The sequence below is a fragment of the Phoca vitulina genome, unplaced genomic scaffold (assembly GCF_004348235.1).
Source record: "Phoca vitulina isolate PV1807 unplaced genomic scaffold, GSC_HSeal_1.0 scaffold40, whole genome shotgun sequence".
Taxonomy (NCBI): domain Eukaryota; kingdom Metazoa; phylum Chordata; class Mammalia; order Carnivora; family Phocidae; genus Phoca; species Phoca vitulina.
In genome coordinates this window covers 10,551,671-10,574,150 of record NW_022589743.1, presented here as the reverse complement: position 1 = coordinate 10,574,150, position 22,480 = coordinate 10,551,671, and the positions used below count along the sequence as shown (strand labels likewise).

The 22,480-nt window shown below is 47.2% G+C and overlaps 1 protein-coding gene across 1 annotated transcript in view; it reads right to left on the bottom strand.

The window, feature by feature from the left end:
- Positions 1–22,480, bottom strand: part of MSI2 (musashi RNA binding protein 2) — a 382,942-nt gene that overhangs the window by 237,043 nt on the left and 123,419 nt on the right. The window contains exon 5 of the mRNA XM_032429243.1: positions 17,221–17,313. Coding sequence (XP_032285134.1) covers positions 17,221–17,313 — 93 coding nt within the window. The remainder of the gene's footprint in view (positions 1–17,220; positions 17,314–22,480) is intronic.

Genomic DNA, 22,480 nt, shown 5'->3' with positions numbered 1-22,480 from the left:
CATCCGGGCCCCAGGGTGCCCCGGGACACGTGACCCAGGTTCCAAAGTTACTCTTGAACTTCAGTATCCTCCCCTCCAACACCCCTCCACATACGTCTACATGGCTTGGAGTGACAAACTGGTCTAGTCACAGCCAAAGAAATTCAACGGCTTGATCCAGCTAGTTGAAAAACATAACACGCATGTTAAATCTGAGTTTTCTACCTCTACTAGTAGCCCAGTTTGGGCTTACTCTCATACTTAGCCACAAAACAAAACGAAACATGCCTTTCAGCCTGTAATTAAGGTTGTTTTCATGTCCTTAGCCAATAAGAACTTCTTTGCTCTGTTAAAAAAACAACAACCAATACTTCAAACTTCCTAGGACAGAAATGACAAATTTTCAGAGAAACACTTACTAGAGAATACAGAAATCAAGGCATCAATTTAATTTCACACTCTACCTGCCTTGGACTAATTTGTGTAAATTACATTTCATACCAAGAACCTCAGCCCACGTGACCACAATGGAGAAATAAGCAGCTTGCATCAAATTGAGTTTTTCAGGTATAAGTATATAGCTCTTTTTAGTGTGTGAATGTTTAGCTGAAATTTCAAAGCAGGTTTTATATAAAAATTTCCAAGTGTTAATTTCCACATTTTCATCGACATGTCAATGTCATTGGATTTTTACAGAGCTAAGGAGTGCAAATTAATCTGTGTGGATCTGGTTTTTTTCTTCTCTTAGAAAAATGATTATAACCAAACTCTCAGCTCATGGGCGTGAGTTAGCAGAGTGAAGGATCTGCTCCATGCAGCTGCACACAAGTTTCCATTTTGACCTTCCACATTCAGGAATGTGGTTGGACAAGTGGTGCGAGACGAGCAGGCCTTTGCACACATGTTCTCAGATGGGATCCTCTAGCCTGCGGCTGTCACAGCCACACGGAGCACTGAGCAGCGGCACCCGCCACGGAAGAAAAAGCAAGACCCCAGGATCACTCCTTGCCTGTCCACCATAACGTTCCTTGCATGTCTACCCTCTCTGACTGGCCATGTATTTGCAGCTCCTTACTCTGAAGAACTTTTCTAAATGGATGGGAGGGTCAGCGTGAAACCACACGATGTACCTTTCTGATGCACGTCTATACTGAAAGGGCCATTCTTCAAAAGGGGTATCCGTGTGCCCCCAAAATCAGTTTATGACGAACTCTAAAACTATCCACAGTCATATGGAATCCTTACTTTCTGTTGAGACTCAAGTTAGAGACTGGGAATGTCTGTAGCGGGAGACAGCAACTTACGGCTCACAGGCCAAACCCGGCCCGCTGCCTGTTTTTGTGAATAAAGTTTTATTGGAACACAGCCAGCACTCGCTCATTTACATGCGCCTATGGCTTCACACCAAGAACCTCAGCCCATGTGACCACAATGGAGACGCTTTTGCGCTACAGCAGCACTGAGTCGCTGAGACAGAGGCCATATGGCCCACAGATTCTAAAATCTTTACTATCTGGCCCTTTACAGTTTGTCAACCCCTCTTCTACATAAGCATGGTACTGGGAAGAATATGAATAAGAAAATGTGACTATGATCTCTTGAGACTGGAAGGGCTCAACACATATAAGAATGGTATTGCTTTTTGTTACCTTAACGAAAAGAAAGGTATCTAGAAGGAACACACTTGATTTGGACACTTCATATAAACTTTCCCTCCAGAGGTTACAAGCTATGGGTTTTGCAGAAAAACCACTAACTTCAATGATCATTTTGTCCTAGGTGCAATGCAGGAGTCATCTCTGTCAATTTCCTTGGGCTGCCGAATCCATTCGCCAGCAGGGCGCGGGTTAAATGCATCTGGGAAGCAATAGTGAGGCTGAACATAACTGAGGCAGCCTGACTAATGCTTTCTGAAGCTCTCCAGCACTGAACAGTGTCCACTGCCCCGCCCATGGGTCAAACAAACTCTCTTGGCTTGTAGTTGCTGGTGGGGTCGAGGGATAAGATATCAGAGAGGAGCTGCGAACTTGGCAAGAAGAGGAGACACTTCGAAATCCCAGGGCATATCCTCAGCAGTTCATATATTTGGGCAAGGAGAATGCAGGCATCTGATTTGAACTCTGCCTCCCCGTCTGCTTTCCAGCTGATGACAAAGTCAAACTCACTACTTCAAGGTCTCCTGACATTAGCATTCTCCATTTGTTTCTTTCCAAAGTGGGCACAGTTAGGGCTGCTCTATCCAGGGGCAAGACACATGGGGGGGGGGGGACTCCTCCCTAGTCTCCATGCCAACTGACAGAACCCAGAACGGCTGCCAAGAACCCTTTCCAGGTCAACACTCTGGTTGGTGCTGAAGCAAATGTTGACATAACCCACCTTCAAAGGCTGTTGTGGGGAACAGGCAAGATGGCAGATGTGAAAGCAGGGGAGGCACAGAGGAGGAGCTCCCAGCAGCCACCACCCTCCCCACCCGTCGGTGATGGCTGGCAGGCTCCTGGCCTCCCCTCACTGCACTGCAGTTCTCTGTACTGGCATCCCTACCCCTTGCCTATATTCCCCTCGTGGGCAGGGACCCTGCCTCTCTGATCTCTATGAACCCAGCACAGTGTATAACACCTAGCAGGCACTCGAGATTTGGGTTACTGAATGGCAGGATGGCTGGACAAGCATCACCACCCCAGGTGGACAAGCAAGGACCATCCATCTCAGGACTTTTCAATAACGGCTGATGGAGACTTCTTTCCTCCCCTTCTGGCTGGCTCCATGGTCCCCTGCCAGCCACAGCTTTGCATCCTGAGGGCTCCTGAATACACCATCCCCAGCCCTGCAGGAACTCCCCCACCCCACGACATGAAGCTCTCCCTGAGCACAGGCCTATGAGGCAGACGAGTTACAGTGAAGAGACTAAGAGGAATCAATGTAGGGCACCCCTCACAAGGCAACCCCAAAGTGAGAAGCCCTTCAAGGAAGTGGCGTTCAGTTAAATACAACCAGACGTGCCCTTGTTGAGAAGGGATGTTACAAACAGACAGCACTAGAAAAATCCCAGTCCACGAGAAGGCAGAAATTTCTATCAAACAGGCCGTTTGAAATAACTTGCAAGTGAATTACGGCAGCTACTTCCTATGGGAGGGGAAATTATTTTAGGCGGCTTTCCAGTCCCATGTGCTGCTTTAATCTGAGTCATATGCAAGAAATATTTATTGAGGGTGGAAGTCTCCCCATAGGTGTGTTTTAAGTGCAGGCCGTGCTGAAGCACTCCAGTTAGCTCTATAAAGCTGCCTTAAAAGAACATTTTTAATGCGCTGTCTCATTTGCTTTAAACTGATTTCTCATTGCAAACAAACAAACCCCCTACAAATATCTGCTTTCCTGCATCCACGGCCTCTGCTGCCAGGCATGCACCGAGTACTTGGGGACGCCACCATTAAGATGGTGGTTTTCAATAGAAACTTGGCATTTATCATAGCGAGAGCATTATCTTCTCAACAGAAGCTGACAATTTGTCCTATTCCTCCCTTGAGAGAATCCAGTAAGATCGCATTTGCTTCCCCTGCATGCTGTTTCTCCTACTACAACATTTCTTTGCCTGGAAAGAAAATATTGTGACTCCTTGCCATATTCACTTCATTAGCATAAGAGGAAAAAAAGCCAAATCCTCCCATTGGCCTCCCCCAACAGTAGCTCCAGCTGGGCTAAATCTAGCAGGATCTTAGATGCAGGACTTCTGTGGTTCAGGATCTGTCACAGAACTGATGGTGACGGAGGCATGGGGGCAGAGACTGGGAGGGTCCAAGAAACAAGTCCCTTAGAAACTCAAGACCATCCATTCAGCATACAGGAAGGGCATCGTACAGATTACTGTAGAGAGTTTATAGGTGGGGGATGAACCTGGTGGAGGTCAGCAGTTTGGGACCTTAGACAGACAGGGTGTGTGTGTGTGAGGAAGGAGGGGGGATGAACGTGGGGAGGGGACCCTATTACTCAACACCCATGTGACAGACACAGCGGAAACTTGTCTCCTTCTATTCTCACAGCCACCCTGTAAATAAAATTGTATCCCCACTTCAAGGACAAGAAGTGAGGCTCAAAAGAGCAAAAGCACTGGCCCAAGGTCACAACGCTAAAAGCCAACGCCAGCATCCAGATTCAAGCTCAAGTCTACTTGAGATGAAAGTCCAGAATCGTTCAACTCCATCCCACATAACGATTCCCAAGAGCCTGGCAATAAAATGCCAATGGCATCCCTCTGCTCTTTCGAGAGGGAAAAAAATGTACCCACAAACAAGTTCTCTCTATCCACAGCCAGACTTACCAACATCAGAGATGTTTGTGCTTTGGCTTAACGTTGTTGGACCTGTTTCTACTGCCCAGCCTGGAGGATCACAGAACAAGTCTGGGGAAGAAGCTGCCCAGAGCCCGCCTACTGTTCCCACCCTGGGAGGATCCATGCATCTCTGAGCCAAGACGAATCCCACCACAGACCCTACCTGAGAACTCCCTCTCAGCAGCCCCACTGCTTTCTAAGACCAAAGACAGAAAGGAGCAGGGGAGACGGTGAGACATGAACAGATATACCCCGTTCTTACCCCCTCTCATGCGTCCCTTTGCCAGGAGCTGTGTCTACCCCTTACACCCAGACCCACCTGAGAGGCTGCCTGCTCTGTACAAGCCCCAGCCTGCCCAGATAGTCCCTTAGGTCTATTAAACTTTTACTGCAGGGTAGAAATAGCTCATTTAGGGGCACCTGACTGGCTCAGTCAATAGAGTGTGCGACTCTTGACCTCGGGGTTGTGAGTTCAAGCCCCACGCTGGATGTAGAGATGACTTAAAAATAAAATCTTAAAGGGGCGCCTGGCTGGCTTAATCGGTGGAGCATGTGACTCTTGATCTTGGGGTTGTAGGTTTGGCCCCATGTTGGGTGTAGAGATTGCTTAAAAATAAAATCCTTAAAAGATATAAAATAAAATCTTAAAAAAAAAAAAAAGCTCATTTGTCCCGGATTCAGGGGAACGATAGGTTCCATGTAAAGAAATGCTCCAGATAATTGAATATATTCTCTTAAAGGCTCATTTTTAAAAAGAAAAATTGTAATTTTACCATTTGAAACTCCTTCTCCAATGACTGGCACAGCTCTGCCCTCTAATACAGAGGGCCCATTCATTCTGTCACTATTTGCTGAGCACCAACTACTGCCCAGGCACTGGGACAGTCCTGGTGCTACACGGTGAGTAAACAGATCCCGCTCTACGTTGGCGGAACTGACAGTCTACTCGGGGCAAAGAGGGTACTCGCGTTTAACTTTTCTCTTGTACGCTAAGATTCCCGTTATGGGTTCTCTCAGCTCTTGGTTTGTTTTCTTTATAACACAATTTGTAATTACTTTTAGTATTTACTTGTTTGCTCTTGGCTGATCCTCCCCGACCCCATCCTAAAACTCAAGCCACAAGTAAGCAGGGATCTTGTCTCTTTTGTTCACTGAGGCACCCTTGGATCCTAGCTCAGTGCCTGGCATTCGGAAGAGAATCAAGATCTGGTGAATGAATCAATGAACAATGAATGATGCACAAGGCTGTAGAAAAGATGCCTTCTGGACCTAATGAGGAAGGATGGCTATTTCCCTGCACTAAATGGTCCCACAATGTGGTACTTCGAAAGATCTGAGTCTTTTTGTTTTTATAGGGTTTTTTCCCCTCCTCTTTACACGGAGCTTATTAACATCTTCCCACCCCTTAATAATTGCTATAAATTCAAAACCAGAAAAACAAGCTTATTAGAATCACATGAAAAGGAAAAGGAAAAAAACTTAAATGAGGATGTAAAAAGCTCTCTCAAGAGGCTAAATAAACTCAATAAACACGTCAGTGGATCAATACATAGAAATATATTTTGATAAACATCAGCTAAATGATATTGGGCCAATTTCCAGACACTATCTCCTGCCCCCCCTCCCCCCCCCACACACAAAAGTTTAATTATTCAAACAAGTTTAAAGAGTTCAGCTAGCAGGGTCCAACCAGAAGAATTCTCTTCTGGCCCACATCAGTTCAGCATTTTCCATCAAAGCCAGAGCAACTCGAGGTTAATTCCACACACCGGAAGCACCAGGGTAGCTGGAATAAATTGGAAGTATGTGCCACAGACATTTACAAGACACTGAATCTTCCTCTTTAGGCTGAGAGGATCCAGGAAAGACTTTGCACTGTGTGTTATCCCCAAGGTGGGGGGGGCGGGGGGGCACACTGAGTGGTAAGCCCACCCAGAGGACAGATGGGAAAGAAGTAAGAGCCTGTGGCCTGTACGTGCATGTATGTGCTTGCACACGCACCCAAGTCAGGGCTACTGCTGGATAGGACGGGAGAGGCAATTCCAGAGGCTGAACCTGGGTCTCAGAGGATAAAAATTACAGCAGCTGATATTTCTAATATTTACAAAGCACTTGCTCTATTTCTGGCAGAATGCTAAGAACTTATAATATAGGTATTAGTTCATTTTTTTTTTAAGATTTATTTTACTTTTAGAGAGAGAGAGAGAGGGTGCACACACGGGAGGGGCAGAGGGAGAGGAAGAGAGAATCTCAAGCAGACTCCACGCTGACCTTGGAGCCCGATGGGGCCCGATCCCACAACCCTGAGAGCGTCACCTGAGCCGAAACCAAGAGTTGGCTGCTCAGTCGACTGTGTCACCCAGGCGTCCCTATGTACTAGTTCATTTAATCATCGTGTCGATCCTGTGGGGTAAGTACCATCCTTATTTCCATTCTACACATAAAGAAACTGAGGTAGAAAGACGTTAAGTGACCCACCCAAGGTTACAGAGCTAATAAACAGGTGAACTGGATTTGGTATCAGACAGTCCGAGTATAAAAATTCCACGCCCTTATTACCAGGCATTAAGCTAAACCAGGGGGTCGGCAACTGTGGCTGAGGGCCAAACCCAGCAGCCTTCTGGGTTTTGTAAATAAAGTTTTATTGGAACACAGCCACAGCCATTTGTTTTCATACTGTCTCCGGCTGCTGTCATTGACACTACAGTGGCAGAGCTGAATGGTTGTGAGCGACCATCTGGGCCACAAAACCGAAAATAGTTATTATCTGGCCTTTTACAGAGAAAGTATGCCAACCCCTATGCTAAACAGTAGTAATTCTCAATGTTTCTACCCAAGTGCTCCTAATGGTCAAGGAAATTATGGGACAGCCCAGAATGACTGGGGACAGGGGCCAAGGCGGCCAGCAGCTCTCCCGAAATGTCTACAAGTCTCATGGTTTTTTCAAACACAATTATGCAAAGTTTGCATTCTGTGCCATAATATTTCTTCTAATATAATATGTCAAAAACAAACAACCATAAAGTCATCGCTTCCTGAGAAAGGTACCACTGTAATCCTACGGCACCGCGCACCGCGGGTCCTGGCACCCCAGACACCCGAGGGAGGCAGCCCCGCAGGAGCAGCTCAGGGGTAACAGCAAACCGCAGGACCTCCGCACCTCGGTCCCTACTGCAGTCCCATGGAGGTGTCTGGAGCAGGTCATTTACACTCCCCCAGCCCTCCTTTCCTAACTTTCACACGAGATCATCCTCCTCCCGCACGGGGCTGTTTGGACGGAGACAAATCAAAAGACACTCAAAAGCTGTCAGCAACCAAGAATCTCTGAATCCGAGCACAGATGCCAACTTGGAAGGAAGAGCTATGACACCAAGAAATCCTCCTTTTTTGCTACCGGAACACATATATCGGGGCGCCCAGGTGGCTCAGTTAAGCATCTGCCTTTGGCTCAGGTCATGATCCCAGGGTCCTGAGATGGAGCCCCGCATCGGGCTCCTTGCTCAGTGGGGAGCTGGCTTCTCCCTCTCCCTCCTCCTCTCCCCCCACTTGTGTTCTCTCTCTCTCTCTCTCAAAGAAATAAATAAAATCTTAAAAAAAAAAAAAAAAGCACACATATATCAATAAAAGAAATGGGGTAGTCTTTTTAAAAGATAAAAATTTTAAAAAAGTGTTTCCATATTAGAGAATCGGCCAAGTCCCTCACCAGCTCCTCCAGCACGCCTCTGCCTGGTGCTCACCCTTCCCTCTCCCACTCCCTAAGAAAGCTGAGCATGAGATCGGGAAGGCCACCTCTGGGCAGCCCATACTCTTATTTATGTTCCCTAAAGTGAAAAGCCCCCTAAACTGTTTTGGTTTTCTCTAAATACTAACAGTCTGCAAACAATAAGCAAGTCTGAAAATATTTACCTCCGCTGCCAATCATAAAAGACCGTTAGCAAACTCAATGACCAAAAATCTCTAATTTACAACTAATCCGATTGCGCAAATTGCATCTTCTACTACAGACCACCTAAAAAATGACTTCCTGTAAACAAACCACTCTGCTGGGTTTCTCTAATCGAATTAAATCCTTATTTTGCTCTTTAACTATAAGGAATTCACTTTTCTCAACACGGGGCAGAATTTTTTTATTTTCAAGAGATGAAGAAATAATCCCCAAGCAGGAGCCCAGATAGGAACCCAAAGGGTCCTACACTCCAAGTAAATGACCAGCTGTCCCTTGCTGCAGGGCTGTGGGTCTGTCTGTCCTGCCTCCCACAGGCCGCTTCTCCCTTAACACTTACTGGCCTGTGGGAGTGCAGGAAGGCAGACTGTAAAATGGATCTGAAGTAAGCATGCTGGAAGACACAGGAAGGAATATTTAAATCTGCCTGGAGGTGGTCCAAGAAGGTTTCATCCCTTTAGGAGTTGCAGGCCAAGTATCTCCACTTTCCCACCTCCCCTTTATTCAGGTAACCAACTCACTCTGGTCTGCATGCCCTGAGTTCCTGGAAACTCCTCAGTCCTAGGCAAACCAGGACAGCTGGTCACCCTACCTCTACCCAGCCCTGCTCTTCTCCCTACAGTCAGGAATCCGTCAATACTATTCACTGGTTGCCTGTAGTGCACTGCCTCCCACCACCCACCCCACACGGGCAACAAGGAATCATCCAACCCTTCCACAGCCCCTCCACCCAGATTCTTCCATCCTGGAGATGGCCTCGTCCCACAAACGCCCCACCAAGAAGAAAGAACCATCACCCGGGCGGCGGAAGGTATGTGGACTCATGGCAAAACAAATCCCACTCTGCCAGGGACTCCACTCTAGGAGGACAGCACCAAGTGGAGAAAAATGGAAACGGGGTACACAAATTCAATCTATCAAATCTCCTATTTATTTTATGCAAAGTTTTCCTGGTGCTTATTAATACCAGCTTTCCCTCTACCATTTAATCTCTGCTTCCATTTCATTCTTGGAGGCCTGTGATTATTCTAATTCAGCATTTGGATGACTTCATTTCCGCTCAAGTACACCCAGGTCAACTTGGATAGAAAAGAAAGAGGAGGAGAAGAAAAATAATCAGCTAAAAGCTATTAAATATCAGCCGTGTGCCTCATGATTGGTTTTAAAGGCAGTGGTGAGGTTAGCAACAGTCAGAAACTCAACCCTTCTGCCTCTTCCTGCATATCAACATTTTTCTGGGGCTCTCATTCTTATGGCTTCGAATGTAAATAAAGCCCGGATTGGCAGCCCACTTGGAGCTAATTCACAAATACCAAGTCTGAATATACAGAGCTGTAAAAATTTAGAGGGTGGTAACTTGACAGATCCGGCCCTTCTACAGAGAGACTAATTCTCAGAGGACAAAAGAAGGGGGGTGGGAGGGAAGGAGAAGAAAAAGAAAGAAAAGAAAAGCATACACGACCCATGTAATGGGGTATCCAATTGACGGGGTGGGGGGTGGGCAGGAATCTCCATATCAATGTTCACTCCACCAAACAATGGAATTCCATTTCTATGCCAAGTCTAAATGAACTGAGCTTTCTCTTCCATAAGAACCACTCCTTGCACCCACTGGCACAAGCTCGAACCGCGATTTCTCAGACACTTGCCATTCCCACTGAAGTACGTCCAGGGGGAGAAAGGCTTTCTTTCTCATGCTAACAGCTCCATTGTAAGTGACATCTTCAGAGGCTGCCAGGAGGGCTCTGGGAAGGTGAGCTGGTGGAAGTGCTTAAAACCCCTTCTCCACCAACCCTCCCAGGCTCATTAACTCCTCCCTGTCCTGGGCCTCCCCCTTCTCGGGCCCCCTAGAAAAATTAAATCAAGCTCCACCATCCTGGGAAAGCCCAGTTAAATAGCCACGCCAGAAAGTTCGGGCCTGGTTCCTCTACCTACTATGCATGTGAAGCATGGAATTTGATTAACATAATCTCAAAGTTTTCCCAGCTTGCTACCCAGAAGGCATCCTGTTTTGCTATTTGTATATTTTAAAACACTGTTAACAGAGCAATAATAATGTCTGATGCATTTGCCCAACAACAGCTGGCTATATTTTATACACTAAAAAGGAAATGTGAAGTTTTCCTAGAAACCTACTATTTCAGGAGCCCCTTTTTTTAAGCAAGAGAAAAGGAGAGGAGAGGGGAGGGGAGAAGAGGTAAGAAAAGAAAAGAAAAGAAAAGGCAGAATTTATTAAGTCTGATCGTGAGGTTGGAGTGCTCAATTAATTTCTAACTCGCCTCACTCCACTGGCTGCAACAGAAATCGGTCTCCATTATGGAGGAAAAAGTTCATCAGGAAAACACGAAGTTGTTTTGTTTGGTAGGAGGGTTTACCTGCAAAGCCCAAGGATCACGTTACTTGTGGGTACTGCTTGTTTGCTTGCTGCCACCTGGCCTAGGAAGCTGAGGCAGGCAGATGAGGGAGGTTCTCCTGCAGCTAACTGCGGCTCTTTGCACTCAGCAGCTCTACCCGGGGTCAGAGGGCAAATAAAGTCCCCTCCCCCATATGACACACTTCCGAAGGGAGAGACTGACACAAACCAGACAGAGAATTAATAAAACATGAGGACAGTGTTGGCCTTGTTCTGGGTTATTACAGGAAGAAAACTGAACACAAAAGTAGCCTTCAGCAAGGCCAGCCAGGGAGGGGAGAGCAACGGGGGCCCTTCCTGGCCCACTCCACAGCTGTAACTCAAGAAGGTCTGAGGAACATCAAGGCTCTCCAGAGCAAACGCCAGCAGAGGACAGGCGAGGAGTGGTCACACTGGCCACCTTCCAGTCGGTCAACCTGGACAAACCACCTCAGAAGACAAAGGCCTCCTGGGAGCTTTGGTGCCCACAAAGGACAGACGGGGACTTTTGTTTTCCAGGCCTGGTCTGAGCAAACCACACACCGCATGGAGCTCCATTTATCTACAACACACATGTGGAAGCGATAAAACATTACCTCAGAATCACAGTCCACCGTCAGGAACACGGTGAAGTTGCTTATTTATTTTCTCCCGAATCTCTTGCCTTTCAAATTTCAAAGGCTTTCTAATATTTTTATGTTAGCTCTTCCTCTCCTCACACACACAGTATCAAAAGGACTCTCTGAGCAGTGGCCACGAACACCCCACCTGCACATACAACCCGGGGCGAGGAAATCATCGGTGTCAAACACTTCCTTCGAGCGCGCCCTCCGACCATCCCACACACAGGCGGGATAAATGAAAAGATCCCACCATATCAAAAGCCAATTCATTCTTATTTTCAATTTTTTTTTTCTCCAAAAGACTTCAAGCACCATTCTCTGTAGCTCAAGTTCACTTTTAGAGGCCCACACACAACCCCACTCCAACAAAAGGACTCCGGAGGACCCTTTTCACCTCATTTCCACAGGGCTCCCCTTTGATGGGACCTAAAGAGCTCTAACTCTCCAAACCCCGTTTCCCTGAAGGCCTCCTCTTGCCGTCCACCACAGGAGACCAGAGGGGCTGGCCCAGGAAGGGGTTAAAGCCCTCACGTCAAACCGCAAACTCGGGCACTGGCCCAGAAGGGACATGGGAACCAGGGCAGTGGAGTGATAAAGGCCGGATTGTAGCAGCCCACTGAATTGGAAATGACTTGTAGGCCTAATGAAACAGAACTTTGGCAGTAAAACAGAATGAAAGGAATGAGACAATAAAAGGCTGGAACAAAGGGTGCAGAGTCGTTTCAGCTTAGCAAAATAAGCTCACTTTGTTGGTGGGGAAAGCCAAAGCCGATTAGGATAAACCAACGACTGAGTGTAAGTCTTCCAAACTAATTACACAGTTCACCATGTGAAGTATAATTGGAAGCCTCCAGATGCGGGCTGCTTTGCTTTCACAGGAGTTCTATAAAGTGAGAATTACCTAGTGAGCTCGGCACTGAGCAGCCCTATCATCGAGGTGAACAGCTGAAAGGTGCAGAACTGCTCCATCCGGGACGAAGCCGAGAATTCATTAAGTTTAAAGGCCTCTTTTTGATCTCCAAAATCCTATAAGTGAGAATTTAAGAAACCGGTACTTGAAGGAGGGGCCGAAAGGGGAGAAGGAGGAAACCCACGCACATGGAGCTTCTTTGATCCCAGTGCTTTTTAATTACCAAGCTGGGCTCTTCTGGATGGCTATGTGGGGAGCAGGGTGGTGAACCCTCCAAGCGATTGTCTGGGTCTGTATGTGCCTATCGAGAGCATCATTCACGTGCCACTTTCTGGAATGGTCTGCGTACATCATTCCTGGACGTATGAAAATCGTGAGCACAGATAACGTCCACTAGGAAACCTGATGCAGTGAAATAAATTACCGCACATCAACATTCTTGACAAATGAACAAAACCTGCTCACTCAGAGTATAGGGGCTGCTTCGTGGTAAAGTAGGAGACGGGGTTTTTATAAATGGTGAAAAGAGGCTAGATGGTACAAAAATGAATGACTATCTGGGCTCTCCCCAGCATGCGCTTGTGTGATCTTGGACAACTCATGACCTTCTTCCACATCAGTTTGGTCATCTACATGATAGATACTCCACCTATCTTGCTTGACAGCTTTGAGAATCAGATTTTAAAATGCATCAAAAAGCTTAGCCCAAAGCATACATCCCTCAAAGTCAGAAACATCAACTCATAGCAAAAGAATCTTTGTAGTAAAATCTGAACTTCACAAAGTCTGAGTCTTCATTAATTTAGATCTAGCACATGTAATAAGGAGGTGGAAATATTCTACAGATCCCTGGATCTTACTCATAGGATGAAGATTCTGGTTTATAAATAGCACCTTTTTCCAAATAGAGAATCCCTTCACTGTTTCTGCATCTTGCAGTCCAGAAATTAACTCTACCACAGTTATGACGGTTTCACTTATTATATCATGCTCATTGCTATTGATAATATCTTGTTTTGGTTACAGTCTATGGATACCTTAGATAGATACCTATCTATCCATATACCCCACTTATGTATGTTTATTTTTTTTGAAGATTTATTTATTTGAGAGTGAGATACCATGCACGAACAGGGGGAGGGGAAGAGGGAGAGGGAGAAGCAGACTCCCTGATGAGCAGGGAGCCCAATGCAGGGCAATCCCAGGACCCCGGGATCATGACCTGAGCCGAAGGCAGACGCCCAACCAACTGAGCCACCCAGGTGCCCCTCTGTGTTTAAACACACTTTCTAGATTATTGAATTTTCAAGCCTGAAACCAACCTTAGGAATAACCTAGTCCAGGGTTGGCAAATTATGGCCCACAGGACAAAAGTGGCCCACCACCTATATTTATAAATAAAGTTTTATTGGAACACAGCCACATCCAATAATGGATTGGCCATAGCTGCTTCCTCCATACAAAAGCAGAACTAAATAGTTGTGATAGAGACCATATGTTCTGTAAAGCCAAAAACATTTACTATCTGACCCTTTACAACTTTTCCAACTCCTTCCCTTAGAGGAGAAACTGAGACCAGAAAAGAAATGGCCTGTTAAGGTGTCACAGTGGGGACACTGTACAGGCAGGCCCAGCACGAGGGCCTGGAATACTTCTGCCTTACTTTCCTCTAATGATAGCATCAGAACAGCTACCCAGGGGGTGTGGATGGCCATCCAAGTGGGCAGAATCCTTATGCCAATGGCCACACTTCACAATCTCATCTTAAATATAAACAAGTAATGACATCCCTAACCAGGGGGGTGGGGGTAAGTTTCAGGGAGGAAGGTGGGAGAAAAGCACAAAAGGGTTTACAAACCTCCAATTTGAGTTATTTAAAGCTCTCGGTGTGTCATTCTGCCCCCACTCCACTTACAGTAATGACATATTTAAACTCTCTTAGCCCAGCCCCATGATAGCAGTCTTACCCATCTTGATTGCCACCTGAAATAAACAGTCGAAGCAGCAGCCGCCTCAGGCACGATGGGAAGAGGGAGAGGAGAGAGGAATGACAGCGAGGGAAACCTAAAACACGGGTGGCAAACCCAGAATGGAGGCGTGGAAGGATGGAAAGTTCTGGATGTGAAGGACAAGGAAGTAGGGTGTGAATTCTGGCTGTTATCCTGCCTTACCTGGGTGACGTTCCTTGAGACTTAACGTCTCTGACCTTACTGCTCACCTTTGTCAAAGGGCTGGATGACACCAAAATCCACCGTGCAGATGAGATGAGGGGACCTATGTCTAGTTCCCAGCACTGTCCCCAGCCCGTGGATAGACACAGTCTCTTCCTTTCTTTTGCATCCTCCCCACCCTAAGCCCATCCTGTGGATTGATCTGAGGTTGGAACAGGGCCCACAGTTCAGGTTCTGTTAACAGACAAACCTGGAGGGGAAGTCTGCATCCAGCTCTACCTTTCGGAGGTGACCTTGAGTCAAAGACTCAATCCCGCCTAGACTCCATTTAACAAGCTACAAAATGGGCAGTACCCCTACCAGCCTCCCAGAGAAGAATTAAATGAGATAATATAAGTCAATGGCCTGGCCCAGGACTCAACACAGTACATACTCACTAATAAAATTCCACCTCGCTAATTTGCCATTAACCAACTAAAAAGGGCCCCAAACAACTTTACCGACGGGAATGCGTACAAGTATGTGAGTCTAGCTGACACAAGTGTGTGTGTGTTCGGTTTTGTTCAACCAGAATATAAACTACTGAAGGGCAGAGTCAGTTTGTTGACTCACCATTGGGTTGACTCACTGCCTTAAGGCCCAGCAGCACAGTCTCCTCTCTTTTGATCGCTCTGATTCCAAATGAATTACACCAGAATCCTCAGAGGTGGTGGACCCTGCCCAAGGTGGGTACGAACATAACACGAGCCACCAGCACAAGGAGGAATAAGCCCCTCTGAAGACAGACCCAGATAATGCACAGAGCACGTGTATGAAACAAGCTACTAAAACAGGAGCATAGAGAGTGTTACGGTTTTGATACATTCAAAAGCCTCCTTAGTCCTTTAATAAAACACCTGATAAGTTTACACATCCTGCTGGAATCTACAAATGTTACTGCTAAATTAACTGAGCAGCTTCAGCCCCAGCGCAGGCCACGCCAGGGAAGATGGTCTGTGAATGCCTCCCTGACAAGGGGACAACTGTTCTCAGGGCAGGGATGGTTGCGGCCGTGGGCCCGGCCAAAGCTTGCAGAGCTTCCCACTGCTGGATACTGGGTCCCAACTGTAAGTGTTAATGAAAAAAGACAGAGAGAAAAGGAGAACGAGAGAGAGAGAGAGAGAGAAGCCTGGAGGTGGGAGCATGCAGAGGTGCGGCAGGTACCGGCCTCTCTGGAATACTCTAATAGCCCAACTTCTCTGACACCCACACATAGGACCATGAGATTCCAGTTTATAGCTCAAAAAAGAAATTCCACCTCAATTTTGTGAACACTGCTCCTGGCCTTGTTTTAGAGGCAGAACTGTAGCAAAGGGGCGCACACTCCCGAGCCTCCCATTACACAAGCTGGACCTGTCTCATTTAATTATTTCCAGTCTCTCCCCACAGGCAGGGTGGGGCTGGGCTGTGGACCAATCCCCCCTGGTGCTTTAAATGAGTCTTGAAGAGAAGTACATGGTCACCAACGCACTCAGCTATTCTTCAAAACCGGCCAGAATGCATCAGCCCCCAGCTGGCAAAGCAAGACGGTGCCATGGGAAGGCGTCTTTCCTAAGCGACCTGGAAGGGCAGTTAAGTGCCATTCTGAATGCCAAGCCGGGCTGGAGGAGCCTGGTTTCTCTTTGTTGCATGTCTCCCATCCATGCAGAAATTGATGATGACCAGAGATGGGAAAAATCTCCATTTTGAAGCTAAACAGTGATCAGGGCCCTCATGCCAGACAGTAGCTCACAACTCGACACACCCGGGGACGAGGTCTGAGCCGCCCACCACCTTGAGCAAACAAAGAAAAGCACAGAACCTTCAGACCGGTCAGTGGGCAGCAGTGCCTGTACCACCCAGGGCAAGCACAACAGCCGTTACCGGGGGGGACAGGAGTGACAAAGCTTAGAAGAGGCGCAGTGTCTTCTCCCCCTCTGCTGTATCAGCCCTCTGGCAGCAGGGACGCAGACCTTTGCAAGGGAGACCGTCGCACACCTGGCCTCCCAGGACAACACCCATGGCAACTGAAAGATGCGGGAAGCAGGGGGCCAGCACAGCCTCTCAGCTGCCAGCTTCCCAGGACACGGCAGCCAGAGGAGGGGATCACACAAAGCCAGCAAGGCTAGCCTCCCCCACAAGCTGCCTTGTCGGAGCCCGGGGACCATGTGGCCATCAGAGGAACGCTACTTTCCAAGGCACCAGCTCCCCCACCAGCTAGAGAGAGGCTGAATTAAGCACATCGCCCATGGTTGCATATCCTGTCTGTCTGCTGACTCTGTCTTAACCTACACACTCTCACACTCCTGGTCCTGGCTGACTGCGGGGCATTCTGCATTGCTCCCAGCCTGGTCCAGCAACAGAGCCCAGGGGATCATTTTACTTCTGTCCCACACACATTCTGACAGGTACAGGCCCAGCATCTTTCCCGAGTCTCCTTGGGCATCTGACAGGGGAAGGTTCAACCACACAGAACCCCAGGGAGCCTCCACTCTTCATGTATCTTCCAGAAAGGCACAGAACGAAGCCCAGCACCGACTCACAGGCCTCTAGCAGCTTCTGCAGGAGCTCCTGTCCTGTGAGTCACAGCCCCGCATCCCTCCCCAGTCGCTGCTGCCACCACCACCGGCTCCCAGCCCAGGCCCCAGGTGGCCAGCACCACCACACTGCAAGGCCACTCTGTCTGCTCCTGTGGGCACGTGGGGCACCATGCCGACCACAAGCCAGACTCTTCCATGTCAGCTCCTGACAGATTTCACTTAAATCTGGACGACCAAGTGCAAGGACAAGGTTCCTGAGGACGCAGCTGTGGCAAAGGGAGGGGGCGCGGCAGCAGCCAGCCCCCTGCGCCACTTACCTTGCCAAACTGCTCAAAGTACTGCTTCACATCTTCCACCACCGTGTTCGCAGATAATCCGCCTACAAATATTTTCTTTGTTCTTGTGACCATCTGCAAGAAATGACAAGAGGAGGACGTGGGTTAACCAGGTTATCTGAAGCAATGCTCGCTAAGACGCTATAACAAGCCACTCTCCATGTGCCTCTAGGAAGGCAATTTTAGATAAATTCGAGCTGTACGGCACAGGCCCTTGAGACATCTCAGAATGCTGGAGACAGCCACGCTGGATAGCTCAGGCCTTCAGGCCACAACCTATAAGCTTGAGTTTCATACAGACAGAGTAGACTTCAGAACCTCTAAGCCATAAGACACAGCTTCATTCTGATTTCTAGCACAAAGAGAAAAGTGGCACATCAAAGCTATTTTAAACCTAAGAGATGTGAGCAAAACAGAATTATGTGCATAAAAATCTGCTGCCCAGAAAGTACCATAAAATTTGTCAATAAGAAACTCAGACATCATTCAAACATATGGGTGGGCTGTCTACACCAAGCTGCTCTGCGTGCTGGTTCATGTCTGCCAACGAGACAGACCCTGACCCCACACGCAGGGGCCACTCTTGGAGCTCAGTCCTCATTCTTTTTCCCCTCTAGATTCCTCATTATTCGCCCTGATTCACCCTACACTTTAGTCAAGCCCAGCTAAGCCCCAGGTATCCACCCCTTTGTCCATACAAGTCCTTCTCCCTAGAACGCCTCTCTGGGCCTAAATCTCCCATGGCTACCATCCTGCAAGATCCAATGACCTTCTCCAAAATGCAAGCTATCTATATCGTCCCCACATCCAGAAGCTGTCCCTTCTCTCTTCTGAAACACTAACACCATACCCACCAGCCTGTCCTGGCACCCACTTCTTCCCACCTAATGCAGAAGTCACTGATAATCCTGTCTTTCTTACTTCCTTCCCCAGACACTGAGTTCCTGATTCCTCTCGGTACCCTCCACAAAGCCAAGTACAGCGCCAGGCCCACAGAAGCCCACACCAAATATGTGGTCGATGTGAAAACAAATGACTGTGGTCACATTTCAGAATGACACCAGTTCCAAAGCAAATGATACAAATGGTTCAGAGACAGAACCAAACATCATAGGTAGGAGCCAAAAGTGAAACAAGAAAATAAATCTTACTCTGAACACTAAGTCTAGGCTGTGTGTGTGTTTTATTTTTTTTTAATGTGCAACTAAAGAGGATTTTATCTAAATGTTAAATAAAAAATTTCAAACCTCAGTAGATACAGGGTCTCACCCATTTGGCTACATATAATAAAAGCCCAATGTCTTAACCTGACACGAGAAATTCTGTCACAATGTACACACATAACAAATCATAATGTTTGTACACTTTAAATACCTTACAATTCTGTCAGGTACACCTCAGGAAAGCTGAGGGGAAAATGTTTTATGAGAACATATAAATAAAAGCATGATTGAAACCCCAAAAATAAGTGAATAAGATGAAGCCGAGAATGTTTAAAAAAACAAAAAAACAAAAAAACCCACAATGTCATATGTGTCCATTACAATTCGATGTCTTGAGCTTAGCATCTTCCAGGAGTGACATGTGCCACCACAGCCCGCTGACGGAGCCCCATCTGGAATGTCCTTGTAGCGGGCTTGCTGCACTATTTTAAGAGGCCATTGTCCTAGCAACTCCACACACTTCCTGTGGGCTCTGAGGGCCATGCAGTGGTTACACGTGTGTCTAAAGCTGTGATTTACTGCTTTTTGTCTCTTTTCAGATGAACGGGAGAGGAGATGAGATGATGTACATGAGAACGTGCTACAAAGATCCCACCAGCATCCACAGTGCCAACTCCAAGAGCCTCTCGTTAACCAGTGGGCATCTTATTCTGCCCCTTACTGTCCATCCCCCTTCTCAGCTATTCCGTAAGTCCCTCTGGCAGACAAGGTCACCTTCCCGTGAAACTCCATCAGTCCCTCTCCAGATTTCAATCTCTCCCGACACTCACTGACTGCCAAATTTTACTGCCCTAACTTTCCTAATGTGTTCATTCAACAGATACATTAAGTGCTAGGTGTTGGAGCCTATGTTCCAACATAATGTAGAATTTAATCCACAATGAAATGGAGATATAATAATTAGCCTACCACGCGAGGTTCCTACTAGGACTAAATTAAATAACATATGCCAAAGTGTCTTAGCAGGACACCAGGCAGATGCTAGGTAAGTGGTCACCGTAACCGAATCCAAAGTCATTTACTACATTCATCCTTCAAGCTCAGAATGAACTTGTGTGGCAGAAAGATACTTTACACAAAAATCTTTGATAAATCAACTCTTGGTGCCCCATTCCCTTCCACTGTAATTTCAAAACCACTTTCCTGCATCTCCACATGATTTCAGATGGTCAAAGACTCCCAATAGTTGCATTTCAGATTTTTCATTCTTTTTTTTTTTTTTTTACCCAGCCAAGTAATTAAATATCTATAAAGAAACTACTGTGATCCACAAACATGCATTAGTGGAGTTCTCAACTTAAAGAAACTCTGAAGAAGCATTCTATAAAATGAACCCTATGGTGCCATTTCTACATTGTTTAGAGCCAGGTGGGTATAGAGCAGACCCTATTTATATTCCAAATGTTCACATGGACCCAGATAATTAAATGAGTAATGTGTCTTCATTCCCAATAACAGAAGTCAACAGAATGTTCATTCCCCAATAACTGGTTAAATGAAAAGGCCCCCTCTTATACTCTCTACAGTTGCTCAACAGCCATAAACCTATCATGCCAGAGCCTTAAACACTGGGGCAGACACCCAGCTATAAATCTACATAGTCCCAAAAAAAGCCTGTAAAATACTTTTTTTAGAAGGATGAGAAATCCCAGGCCCCAGACACTGCGCCAAAGTGTCCAAGTTACTAAAACATCCTCTCCAGGAACCAGCTCAATTCAGTGATGGATCCCACTCTACGGCAAACACTAAAAGGAAACTGGTTTAATCAAAACCTTCCAGACGTGAAAAGGCCAGTGGGAAGATGTGCAACACTCGGTTAGCTGCTCATCAATGTCTTGGCTTCAGGAGAGGAGAGCACGGCTGGGGGGCGTCGGGGCTCTGCACGGTGACCCCTCCCCCACCAGGGGGCACCCTGGAGGAAATGGGGTGATTTACTTTGGGAATCCTGACAGCATCACTGCTAAACGGACTGTGCAGTGCTTGATGATTTGCATTCTGAAGACGGACACGGGAGGCAGGCAGAGAGGACCCTAGAATCACACATTCTACCCTGTTTCCCTTCCACCTCCAGGGCTGCTGGTGAGGACAGGACAGGGGCGGAGCTAGATGTCGTGTCCAGGCTCCCAGTGGGACTCACTGGAGGTCCTCAAATTCCTATCAATACTATCAAAGTTTCTGTGTCCATGTCTGCACACGTGCATGTGTACGTGCGTGCGTGTGTGTCTGGGGTAACTCTCTAGTCCCGATCCTTCCGTCTTGGCTGCTACTTGCCCCAGGAACCACCCAGCATCCCCAGAGCTTTAACCCTCTTCTGACCTCGGAAACAGGGTGCAGGACACGTTACCATTGGTCCCCCTCTGACTCCATAGTCCTTTGCGTTATAAAAAGTCCTCTCCACCCATGGTGGAGACAGCCACCTGTGTTTTCTTCCTGCGCTAGGCCCTTTGGGTAACTGTTTCCTAAAACACAGCCCTCACACCAATACAGTACTTAACCACACAAAGCAAGGGAAGCTGGCCACTGCACACCAAAATGCTCAGGCGGCCCCAGGCGGTCCCCACAGTGCACCCAAATGTAAAGAGCTATCCATCTGTTCCAGAGAGGGCTCACTCCAAAATCCATTAGGAAAGTGAGCTTAAATGTCCTTTGCATGGAGTTTTTGGTGGAGGGGTTGTAGAAAACACTTTGTATGCAAGTGCTTTCCACTCTTTGAGACACTAGATACCCACCAAGAGCCCAGTACCACTTGGGGACAGCAGTCTCCCCCAGCAGATGCCCTTCCTTTTATGGTCTAGGGCGGCACTCTGGGGAGTGGGGGGTGTGTGTGTGTGTGTGTGTGTGTGTGGCGTGCATCGGGGGTGGGGAGTGTTCAGGCTGCTCAGGCTCGCACAAATCGTTGCTGCACATTTTGTAGCTAGACCCGTAATTTAACGAAACACCACTGCTCTCCACACCTCTTGGATCCACAGAGAAAACCCCGGCACCCATTCCAGTCTGGAAAATTGCTGTTTACACGGAAGAACTGGCCAAAGCCAGCTGCTACCTAGAGCTGCAAAGAACACTCCACCTTCCTGCTTCTGACAAAAGAGCTCTTCTTTTTTTTCTTAAGTTTCAAAAAATCCCTTTAAAAAAAAAAAAACTGTGTTTGTATCTGAAATGGTCACTCAGAGTAGGACCACTGGTTGTATTTTTATAAAACAGGATAAAGCAGATGAGTGTGCATGTGTGTGTGTGTGTGTTGAAAGCAGAAAGTAGAAGTATTAGAAAAGAGAATTACTTTGAAGAATGAGATTGATGGGGAAAACTTAGCTCTAGGAGCTTTGCCCCAAAGATATTAGTTGTCACACAGGAAAACGACAGTAACTGAAAATATTTCTCATCCTGACAAATGCATGGAAAGGCAGGAAGTGGCTCTGGAGAGTCTTGAATGGGTAGGAGAGAAGCCCAGAGAAATTAAGTCAGCTCTTGCCATCACCACGTGCCTGCAAAGAGCTCAAATTCCCCCTTTGGTGACACACATTAGTCATCTTCACTGCCCAACAGCACTGGCTCATTTACAGAAGCTCTCCCATCTGTGGGAGCCCTGAGGTGGAGAGGGCCCAGGGAAGATGTAAGAACGCTAGCGCTGGGCAAGATTTTGCAAGCCTGACTGCCCATTGTCCCCATTCTACAGGTGGAAAAACTCAAGTCCCAGCAAGCTGGCTCATGTGCTGGTTAAAGGCAAAGAGCAGAGTGATGAGGGAGAGAATGGATATGTTGGCAGATACCATGCAATTCCATCCCAGACTCTGAATCTGGTGAACACTTTGTTCTTCAGATTCTTGGGTAAAATTGTATGTTATCATCAAAGTGTCAGTGCCCTGTCTCTGAGAATTAAGCCCAGTTTTTTACGACAAAGAAGCTCTCGCAGGGCTAACCGGGGTTGCAGAAGTCCCAAACTCCACAGCCCCATTCCACAGGGAGTTTCCTCCGAGGGACGTGCCCTCTAAAATTCCCAAGTTCCCCCAATATTTGTTTCC